The sequence below is a fragment of the Chlorocebus sabaeus genome, chromosome 2 (assembly GCF_047675955.1).
Source record: "Chlorocebus sabaeus isolate Y175 chromosome 2, mChlSab1.0.hap1, whole genome shotgun sequence".
Taxonomy (NCBI): Eukaryota; Metazoa; Chordata; class Mammalia; order Primates; family Cercopithecidae; genus Chlorocebus; species Chlorocebus sabaeus.
In genome coordinates, this window is record NC_132905.1 from 63867804 (window position 1) to 63879046 (window position 11243).

The 11243-nt window shown below is 55.2% G+C and overlaps 1 protein-coding gene across 1 annotated transcript in view; it reads left to right on the forward strand.

The window, feature by feature from the left end:
• Positions 1-11243, forward strand: part of LOC140709655 (ectonucleoside triphosphate diphosphohydrolase 6-like) — a 46341-nt gene that overhangs the window by 18368 nt on the left and 16730 nt on the right. The window contains 9 exon segments of the mRNA XM_073009040.1: positions 1180-1255; positions 1983-2018; positions 2955-3034; positions 3772-3851; positions 4455-4519; positions 7105-7206; positions 8719-8859; positions 9962-10018; positions 11062-11174. Coding sequence (XP_072865141.1) covers positions 1180-1255; positions 1983-2018; positions 2955-3034; positions 3772-3851; positions 4455-4519; positions 7105-7206; positions 8719-8859; positions 9962-10018; positions 11062-11174 — 750 coding nt within the window.

Sequence of the window (11243 nt, forward strand, 5' to 3'; positions counted from 1 at the left end):
TGGGAGGCCAAGGTGGGCAAATCATTTTGAGCCCAGGAGTTCAAGGCCAGCCTGGCCAACATAGCAAGACCCCATCTCTACCAAAAACACAAAAATTAGTTGGGCGTTGTGGCGCATTCCTGTCATCCCAGCTACTTAGGAAGCTGAGGTGGGAGGATTGATTGAGCCCAGGAGGTCAAAGCTGCACTGAGCTGGTCATTATGCCACTGCACTCTAGCCTGGGGAGCAGAACAAGACCTTGTCTCAAAAAAATAAATAAAAATAAATAAAAGTACATGGTGCCTTCAAGGGACTTGATCCTGGTCAGAAATTGATGTGTGCTGAGCCCCAGCGCTGCAGCTGAAGCCTGCTTGTTCCCCATGGCAGCTGCTCATTCTGCTCCTGGTCTGATGCTCATACATGACTGTCGAAGAGGCCCTGTGGCCTCTCCCAGTCCTGGCACGTCAGGGCCAGTGTGTCCCCAGCCGCCCAGCATTCCGCAGTGGGTCCTCCTCCCCTCGGTGCTACCTCCACCCATTTACTTGTGGGAGGAGGGCACAGGGCACACCTGTCAGGGTCCCTCACAGGGTTGGATTGTGGGGCACGCATGCAGGTGGGGTGTGCAGAGGTGCTGAAGCTTCTGTGGGTAGACTTTGCTGAAAGGTGGACAGGGAAATACCCCCAGAGGCCAGGGCCCTGGTGAAGGTTGCTGTCTGCCTTGGAGGACTTCCGGCTCCTTTATCTCACATCCCAAAGCAGGGCAATGTTTAGAGCCCAGCAGGCCCAGTGTGCCCCAGCTTCCCCCAGTCTCTGCAGCCCCCAGAGCCCTTCTAAGCCCCAGCTGGCTTAGGATAGGGTCTCCAGGGCAGCATGGGCCTCAGCGAGCCCTGGTGGTAGATTAACTTGCAATGGATTAGAGAGGCCTGAACAGACTTACAGAACATTGGCAGGTGCCCCTGGGGTTTCGTTACTGCCTGCCAATAGCATGATGCAAAACCCTTGACCATAAATTCTAAAGGATGAAGAAAGCTGATCTGAGTGCAGTAGTGTTTGCGATTAATTGATCACAACCAGTTACAGATTTTTTTGTTCTTCTCCACCCACACTGCTTCACTTGACTGACTAGCTAACTAGCTAAATAAATAAATATATTCATTCGTTCATTCTAAAGGATGAATTAACATCTCTCTTTACATTTAGATGAAAGAAGTGTTTAAAGCATCGCCTTTCCTTGTAGGGGATGACTGTGTTTCCATCATGAACGGAACAGATGAAGGTAAAGCGTCTGGAAGCGCCTCTGTACGATAGGGCTGTGCAGTGAGGTGGGCGGGAGCGATCCTGCTGCTTCTAACCATCCCCCACCCTGCCCCGTGTGGGAGCCTCCTCCCCTGTCAGGTGCTCAAGTGAAGAATCATGGCTGTTACAGCCCTGTTCTGAGTTACAATTGACATGTCACAAAAGGGTCTTTTTGGGGTCATTGTCAGAGACAGATTATCTTGACCAACCCCAAACCTGGCCCGAATGGAGCTTCTAAAAAACATCGTGTTTTTAGTTTTAAGAACATTTGGAGAGAATCTCCAGTTGCCGCCACATTTAGAATGTTGTTGCATTGTTAATTCTAAAAGACATTTAAAGTTCCTCACTGGCTCCTGATGGGTCTTCAATATGACCTTGAGAATGAGTGTGTATGGAGGAGGAAGGGGAGCACTGTGTTCTTTTTCTGCTTCTTCCAAAAAGAGGAGGCCAGTAATAACCGGAGGAGAGAAGCGGCGTTTGGTGAAGTGCTTTAGGATTCAGTTTGCTGTCTCCCGGACAGTCGGCCGGAAGCTGCTGGATGCATTTACGAGAAATGCTCCTCTCTGCCGATGATCCAAAGGCTGGGTGTAGTGTAGAAGTGATCCCTTCGTGCTCCCCAGATCTGAAAATTGTCATTTAACGGTCCTGTGTGTTATGCTCTCAGCATCTCAAGTGATTAAAATAATGCCTGTGACACTCTCTTGTAGGCGTTTCGGCGTGGATCACCGTCAACTTCCTGACAGGTGTGTGCGCACTGCATCACAGAGGCTAGCCGCCACAGACGCCTGCAGAGGGCTCAGCCAGGCCTTTTGAGAGCAGGAGCCTCATTTCTGCTCTTTAAGATAACCCCTCAGGGTTTGGCAATGTTGCTGACTAACCATAGGGTGTTGGGGATGGATGGGGTCAGCCATCTGACTCACAGGTGTAGATGCTAGGAGTGGGGTGCTTCTCTGCAGATCTGGGGCATTTTTCTCCCAGCACAGCCCCTGCCCTGTCGCCTGCAGAACATCCACCAGGACCCCCATCCTCTCATTTCTAAGAGAAGTAATGAATCAAATCAGTCATATCTTCCAATATTGAATGCGATGTGAACGACATTCACCTTCTAATTGGATTCCTCTGCTGTAGGTGGAAAAGGGAATGGAAACATCTGTTTTTAGAAACAAGTGACAAGGAGTCATTTTTCTTAGCGCATGTGGATTTTTGTCCCTTTGCTGGAATTATGGGAAAGAGCAGTGTTTCTGATGTACGTATAGAAAGGAAAGAAGTTTCCTGTCAGGTTTGCCCATTTGCCACTTTGGGGGATAGAAATGTTAGGAGGTGGGTTGGGAGCCTCCGCCTGAGATGTTCTGGGGAGTGGAGACAGGCTGATCAGAGCAGGGCCCAGCTCTTCCTGGGAGCTAGGCGAGCGGGCTCCCTCCCAGTTGATACGGCAGTTTCAGTATCTCCCCTGAAGGTTCGTGCTGTCCCGTCAGGATCCAAATTAAACCACGGCTGGTGGAGCCATTACTCTTGTCCCTTAGATATATAGTGTATCCTTAAATGGAGATTTGTCAATAGTTGAGCTACTTCTGTGTCTTGTTTTTCTTTCCCCTGAGGGCCTGGCTTTCACCCTGGCTTTTCTGCTGTTCTCGCCGTCTTACTAATGCCCTGTGCTGTTTTTGCTTGCTGTGCTCCAGGCAGCTTGAAAACTCCAGGAGGGAGCATGCTGGACTTGGGCGGAGGATCCACTCAGATTGCCTTCCTGCCACGCGTAGAGGTAAGGAGCCCCTGCCGACCACACGCTCTTCCTACCCCGAGGCCACGCCCGCATGGGGGTGCAGGGTGGGGCCTGCTGAGGTGCTGCGGGGTGGGGTTGGCCAGGCCTCTGGACCCCTGTGGTCATTTCCTCATCTGAGAGCTGGACTCACTCACAGATGATGCTTCTGGCTTGGAGTTTTAATTCCACCAGGAAAAAAGCCAAAAACAGAAATTTGGTCTTTAGAGGGGTGATAAATTAGAGAATAACTAGAAACGTTTGGGCCAGAGGGTGTGAAGTGCTTGCTGCCTCCCTCCCCTTCAGGGTTCCGAAAGGAACAAGAGCAGAAAGATTTCGTCCAATTCATAGGTTGGGAGGGAGCTTCCAACCTTTTCAGTGAAAACACTTCCCATTGAGGCGTCTGCTGCTCTAAAAACAGTTCCCTCCTCACCCACTCATCCTCCTGTTGTGGGTAGTTTTCCATGGTAGGGTGGGCTTGTAGGTACTGATATGATCGTCGTTGTGGCTGTGCCGTGTTTGTCAGCATGGGAGGGGTTGCCTGTGGGAAGGAGGCACCGTTCTTCACTGGGATGTTGGCTCCTCATTGCCTGCTCCTGTCTCGCAACCAGCAACCTAGTGAACAGCTCCTTTAATTGGCTGCACCTGACCATCCCCTTTCTTTCAAATGAATTCAGTGGGTGGAGGAGAATTTTCTAGAAAGACCAGCAGCAAGCATAGTTACCCTCGTTCTTCCCCAGGGCACCCTGCAGGCCTCCCCACCCGGCTACCTGACGGCACTGCGGATGTTTAACAGGACCTACAAACTCTATTCCTACAGGTCTGCTTTCGGGAATAGGCATGGGGAGGCACCATGGGGGGGGTATGTAGCTCCTGGGGCCTCACATGGCCCTCTTGAGGTCATGGATGGCAGATCCTGGTGTTCCTGTGCTGGGAATCCACCCAGATCTCTCTCTCCTCCTCCTCCTCCCACCTCCTCTGTCCTCCTTTGTCCTTTAATTTGTCTACAGTATAGCATATTCCTCCTTGTGTGCTTATTCTGTTCTGCTTTGGAGAAGGTTTGAGAAGTGGGAGGAACCAGGGCTGCACAGGAGTGTTCCGGGCCACCTATTGCCATGTGCAGGCTTCAGTCAATTGTTGTTACAAAGTGGGAGCATCCCAGACTGGGGTCGAGTCAGTCCCACTCACCACAGTGTCTGCAGCTCCTGGATGAGCTCCTGCCATATGATAGGCCCTCGTGTGTTGAATTAATTAGCTAAGTTTCCTCAGCTGACAGAAAGAGGCTTTTAGAAGGAGCAAAGAAGCTCACTAACTGCCTTGCTGCAAGCTCCCCCTTCCCCACTCAGGCTGGGTCTCAGAGGTGAGCCTGCCATGCCCTGTACCTGCCATGGCAGCTGCCCTCACTAAGGTGTCGTTCCCACAGCTACCTCGGGCTCGGGCTGATGTCGGCACGCCTGGCGATCCTGGGCGGTGTGGAGGGGCAGCCTGGTGAGTGGACATGTTGCCCCGGGCCCGCTCTTGCAGCCTCTGCCCTCCATTCTCAGTGGGAATGAGGAGCCCCTCAGGAGGGTGGCAGCTTGGCCCTGGGGGAGAGGTCCCTCCTTCCCTTCCACCCCACTGCTGTCCCGCTGCACACTAGGCACCCGGCCAGGCCAGGGCATGCGAGTGGAGGGCTGTGCTGCAGACCTTGTTAGTGGCAACCTGATGGGGCAGGAACCCAGGGTGGTGGTGTACCTGTCCACGTTCCAAAGTATTTCTTTCTTTATTTTGAGACAATGTCTCACTCGCTCTGTCACCCAGGCTGGAGTGCAGTAGCATGATCCCGGCTCACTACAGCCTCTGCCTTCCGGGTTCCAGCAATTCTCATGCCTCAGCCTCCCCAGTAGCTGGGACTACAGATGTGCACCACCACACCCAGCTAATTTTTGTATTTTTGGTAGAGACGGGGTTTCACCATGTTGGCCAGGCTGGTCTCGAAATCCTGCCTTCAAATGATTGCCTGCCTTGGCCTTCCAAAGTGCTGGGATTACAGGCGTGAGCCACGATACCCAGCCCCAAGTTATTTTTTAAAAGATGCTGGTGAAATCCCTTCTGAAGCACTGAGCTGAAACTGAGGGAACCAGGGAACTGCACACTCATTCCCTATGTTGGGAGCCAGCTTTAGGGATGTGAAGACAGGACCTTGTTCAGACAGCACAGGAGGGCCATGGGGTGGGTGCTGGGCTCTTGCCATCGGGAAAGGTTTTCTCTCTCGCTCATGATTCCAGCCTTGCAAGAACATCCCTCCTCCCTTGCTCTGCGAAGGGTCATGAAATGTGGACTTGGCCCTTCCTGAGATGTGGAGTTGGCCTGGGGACGCAGCCTGCATCAGGGCCAGGGCCTCTGCTCCTTACAATGGGCATCACAATGGGCATGGACTTAGGAGATCTCAGGATGCCATGGTCTGCTTCAGGTCGGGGGCACGGCCCTGAGGCTGGTGGCACCTGTCTTCCCTGATGGAACTGACCAGGCCACAGAGGCCTTCCCAAGGCCTTAGTGTCTGATGTGTGTATGAGGCGCTCAGCAGCGCCCACGTGTGCTCCAGCCAAATGCCCTTACCTCAGCCCCCAGTGCCCCATTGGCCCAGCACCCCTGCCCACTTCTTCCAAGGGCCTGGTATCTGACAGAGTAGGTTGTTCAACTGGAATTTTCATTCTCCCATGCATGCCCTACTTCAGTTCTTTCTTTCAAATCTTGGTGTTTATCTTCATAATGGTATTTCTTTTGTTGCAAACAAAAACCATGTCTATGTCTCAGAAACACCTGCAGCCCTTATTCTGGGGCCAAAAACCACCTATTATTTAGCCAATGAGAAAAGCCAGGTACCTCTTTGCCCCTTGTGGTTCCCAGGGAGTTGCAGCTCAGACACTGAGTCCTCTCCCACCCAGCAGAGCAGCAAGAAGGTCTCCTCGTCAGGCTGTACAAAGTGGCTATGAGGACCCAGGAGAATGAGTCTCTCTGTTTTGTTACTGGTTATTGCATAACAGACCCCCCAAGTAGAGTGAAAGAACAGCAAACAGCAGTCACGGCTAGAATCTCATGGCTGATCACACAGGCTTATCTGGGTGGCACCTCTGCTGGGGTTCTGGGGATCTGTGCAGGTGCCTGTGGCTGTGGTGGCAGTCTAGATCCCCCCGCTGGGGTCCTGGGGGTCTGTGCACATGCCTGTGGCTGTAGTGGCTGTCTAGACGCCCCCCCCCCCCCCCCCCCCCGCTGGGGTCCTTGGGGTCTGTGCAGGTGCATATGGCTGTGGCAGCTGTCTAGACCCCCCACTGGGGTCCTGGGAGTCTGTGCAAGTGCATACGGCTGGGGCAGCTGTCTAGACTGGGTCTGTGCACGTGCCTGTTGCTGGGCGGCTATCTAGACCTGGGCGCTCTTCCACATGGCCTCGCCCCAGCAGAGCAGCCTGGGATGCTTTTGCAGTGGCTTTAGAAAAGGAAGGCTACCCTGAGGTCACCATTTCCTGCCCATTCCATCAAGGAAAGCAGGCCCAGGCCAGAGTCCAGGGATGGGACCAGCACCTTTTGGTGGGACAGCAGCCTGCCGTCCTCGAGCACGATGCTGGGGCCAGCCCTGGGACCAATACGCTTCCTTTGCTGGTTTTGAGCCCCCAGCTTGTGTGTATTGGAGCAGCAGATTCCATTCAAGGCATGGTGGCACCTGGTGGCACTTGTCCTGGCCCTGCCACCAACCTACCAGCTATTGACCGCCTTGGTCACCTATAAGACTGGGTGATGATGGCTCCCCTCCTAAGAGGACTGTTGTCATACTTCACTGAACAGCCCTTGGCCCAGTGCCTGGCACCCAACATGCCCAGGGCCGTGGGCTGGGCATGGTCCTGGCAGCCGTGTGCTTCCTGGCCAAAGAGGCTTTGCTGCCGCTTCCCAGGGAGGTGTTGCCTTCCCAGTGGACCTGGAAGCCACTCAGGTTCCCCCATCCAGTGTCAAGCCAGGGCCTCCATGACTCCTGGCTGAGCCCTAGTCCATGGCAGTGATATATCTTCCTTTCTCTTTCCTTTTTAATCTCTGTTTCAGCTAAGGATGGAAAGGAGTTGGTCAGCCCTTGCTTGTCTCCCAGTTTCAAAGGAGAGTAGGAACACGCAGAAGTCACATACAGGGTTTCGGGGCAGAAAGCAGGTATGGGGAAGGTTGCTGCTTGTTGGGTTCTGCGGGAGAGAGTGGCGGCCTCCTCTCCCCCTTGCCTTTCCCACATCCCATGGGACGCTCCACAGGAGGCTCCTGACCTCTCCTTGAAGAGCCTGTACCTGCCCTGGAAGTGAAGGTGGTTCAGCTGCAGGGGCCTGTGTCTGTGCTGAGAGCTGGTTCCTTCCCTCTGCCTCTGCTCAACACTCCCCTGACTGTCACCAGAAGCTTCCTCCTGAGGGCTGATTTCCTAACAGGCCTGCAGGGAGGAAGGACTGGACCAGCTCGGGGCTCAGATGCAGGACTGGGGCTGGGAGCCCAGGCACTCTGTGCTGTGCTGGGAGGGAGTGAGGGAGGGTCTGCTCCTACCTATCCTGCTCGAGGCCATGGAGCCCACTCTTGTCCACTGGCCCTGGGCAGGCTCTGGTGCTCTGTGCCCTTGCAGTTTCTTCTGAGAGAAATGTTCAAACACCACTCCCAGACTGGGCACTCAGCATGAGGAGTACATGCCTTCAGGAACCGTACAGGTCCCTCCAACTCAGTCACCCACTGGTGCACGTGCTGGGGGGCCGCATCAGGCACAGCAGAAGTGCGCAGCTGCGTTCCACAGGAGGAGCCAGACCGTGAAGCTCATCGGAAAGGCCTTCCGGGAGAAATAACATGGGGGTGGGGGTCTGAGAGGGCGATTGCAGCTGTAACTAGGACAGCCAAGGATGGCCTCGTAGGGTACCATGGGATCTAAGACAGGAGGAGGTTTAAAGGAACTGCACAGATCTGAAGCAGCAGCACCCCAGGCCGGGCAAACAGCACACACCGGGACCCTCTGGCAGCTGCTGTGTTTAATGAACGAGGAGGAGGTGGTGTGGCTTGGCGAGGGACAGCAGGAGGAAATGAGATCATAGGGTCGGAGCGTGGGTCTATGGACCATGGGAACCCTGGAAGCACTCGGAAGGACGGGGCCTGGTGGAGCAGACTGGGAAAGCCAGGAAGCCGGGTCAAGGTGTGGGGTGTAGAGGTGCCCTCAGATGTCCACATGGTCCATTGACCTCTGGGGTCCTCTGTTCCTGCTCTCCCCTAAGCCATGGGAGCTTGGCAAGTGAGCTGGGCCTCCGCTTCCTTATCTATGACATAGGGAGGGTGCAGGCCTCCCGAGGAGGTGGGACGCAGGCCTGGCAGAGGGGGGATGCAGGGCAGATGGTCCCGACAGGCCAGAGGCCGGCTGGTGTCAGGCATCAGCAGCCTCCTCCTCAGAGTCCTGGTCTGCGGCTGCTTCGTGCCCACAGTCTTTGCTCCCTGCCCAGGGACCAACAGTGCCCTGGCTCCTGAGGGCTGCTTTGGACCTGTGTGGGGAGCAGCCCCAACTTGGGGTGGGGTCTTAGGGGCTTCTGGACCTGCCTTTTCCTGACCATTCAGGTCAGGGTCTCAAGTCCCCTGGGAGGGGCCCCAAGCAGCTATGAGGCCTGGTGCTCGGAGCCCACTGACTGCTAGCCTTGTGCTTGTCCCCAGTGGCAAGCCTGCACGAGCTGTGTGCTGCCAGAGTGTCAGAGGTCCTTCGGAACAGAGTGCACAGGACGGAGGAAGTGAAGCATGTGGACTTCTATGCTTTCTCCTACTATTACGACCTTGCAGCTGGTGTGGGCCTCATAGGTAAGGGGGCCCGGATGGGCTGAGCAGGAAGTTCGGGGCGGCGGGGGGTGGTGGGGGGCGGGCGTGGAGGGCGTGTGCTCCCCAAGGCAGAGGGCCGGTGTCTGGCAAGCAACCCTGTTGCCACATCCTGGAAGGAGGCCAGAAGTAGATTTGGGAAGGCGTCTCGTCCTGAGTAGGAAAAGATCAGTTCTTTGAGCCCTTCAGTAAAACCTCGTGGCTGGTGACTTGCTGTTGATTCCAGTTCCTGCTAGAAGGCAGGTCCTGCCCTGCACTGGCCCACGTTGTCTCCTGGCTACAGGAGGCCTCCTGTGACCTGCGGGTGGCTGCCCTGTCCCCGTGGGAGGGATCAGCTCACTGAATGTGGAGTCTCTCCGACTCACCCTGCACAGCCCAGGAAGCCAGATTAGGGCGGAAAAGGGTATTCAGAGTTTGCTGAGGCTGGTGGTGGTCAGGCTGTGTGGGGACTCTGGAGGGGGTTACAGAGTCACTACCATGGGGAGAACATCAGAATGTATGGCCTGTGGTAAGGATAAGAACACTACCGTTTTAAATAAGCTAACACAGTGCTGGCTCTCTGGGCCCCACGGCCTCCGGTGGGTGTCTGTGCTGACAAAGCTACCGCTGACTGGCCTGGGTGGAAGATGGGTGGTCAAGGTGGAAGGCCACCAGTAAACCACCCCTCACTTTATTTTTCAATAACTTTTCTTTTTTTGTTTTCTACATTTGGGAAACTGAAACCAGAATACTGTTGCTGAGCTCAGTGCTATGGCTTCCGGAAACTTTTCAATTTCTCTACTTTTATTTTTCTTAACTTAAAATTTTACTCAATTTGGGGTCCTGGGTTCCTGGTGAGCTTTCTCAGGCGACACTGCAGGGTTGGGATGTGGGGTAACCCTCTCAGCCCCCAAGCCCACCCCATGCCACATCACCCAGAAGCTGCCCTCAGAGCATGTGAGTGGCCGTCTACAGCTGGAGGGCCTGCCTCAGAAGCCAGTCAGTGCCTTGGGGCTCTCAGGCCGGCGTTCCCCGTGCCAGCCTCGTGTCTCAGTGGCATCGCCAGCCTCACGGTGCTCCTGCAGACTGGGTGTTTTGTCCCCCACAGATGCGGAGAAGAGAGGCAGCCTGGTGGTGGGGGACTTTGAGATCGCAGCCAAGTACGGTGAGTGATGCTACGGGGGCCGCCTCAGCAGGTGCATGGTGCTCGTGACGCAGGCGCTGGCCCGGACTCTCCTGGGAGTAGCCCCTCCTAAACGGTGGCCACAGGCTGGGGCCTTGGCGGCCCCAGCTGAGAAAGGACCACCGTCCTCGTCCCACCCCCATGGGGTCATAAGGAACTGGGTCCCTCGATTCCACTTCCTCTGATGCCATTTTACTGCTACTAGGGTAACCCCAAGAGTGATTTCCCCTGGGATGTCCCAGTAAGTTCATGATTGTCACACAACCCTTAAGAAGCCGAGGCCCTGCAGAGTGGAGCCTGGGATGTGGGGTGGAGGGCTGTCCCCGGGGTCGCAGGCGACTAGCCCAGCAGAACCTGTGCCACACACCTCGCCCCTCCACCGTCTCCTTCATGCCTGGTCCAGCAACCAAGCCTTGGCGAACATCTCCTGCTCTTGGTTGCCCTTCCCAATGTGTGGATCCAAAGAGCTGAACTTTGTACATCTTTCCAGAAAAAGTACTACCCTTCCCCTCCCCCAAAAGTGGCTTTTTTTAAAGCTTTTGTGTCATTTTCCCAGTTGTGCCCATGGACACTGGGTATCCACAACTACAGCAGGAAAAGGCTTTGAGCCATAATCCCAGGACAGTTCTTGGTGGATTTGACCTTCCTCAAAGAGCAGGAGTGGATTGTTCTGAGCTGGTTTTGGTGTTTTCTTTCCCCAGAAAGCTTACGTTTTATTCAGATTGACACCTGGGAGAGGTGTCCAGGGTCTTAGATGTAGAAATGTGGCTTGGGAGACGTTGGCCCATGACCTTAACACCAGGTGTGAAGTCCCCTTGGAGCCCAGACCCAGTGGCAGCCGAGGTTGCTGCCCACCTGCCTGTGCTGTGCACTAGGCGCCTTCTGCGCTCAGCTGCAGTCTTGTCTGTGAATCCGGAGTGCGGAGCCAGCGGGTGCCTGTAGTGGGTGGAACTGGGGTCTGCACTTGCCCCTCCGCCCCTGGGTGGGAGTCACCTGGAGCCTGAAGGGATGTGTCTCATCCCCAGTGTGTCGGACCCTGGAGACACAGCCACAGAGCAGCCCCTTTGCGTGCATGGACCTCACCTACGTCAGCTTGCTACTCCAGGAGTTCGGCTTTCCCAGGAGCAAAGTGCTGAAGGTAAGGGTGCCCTCGGGGCACACCCCAGCCCCTTTATGGAGTGAGGGGCCTGGAACCACTTCTCTAGTT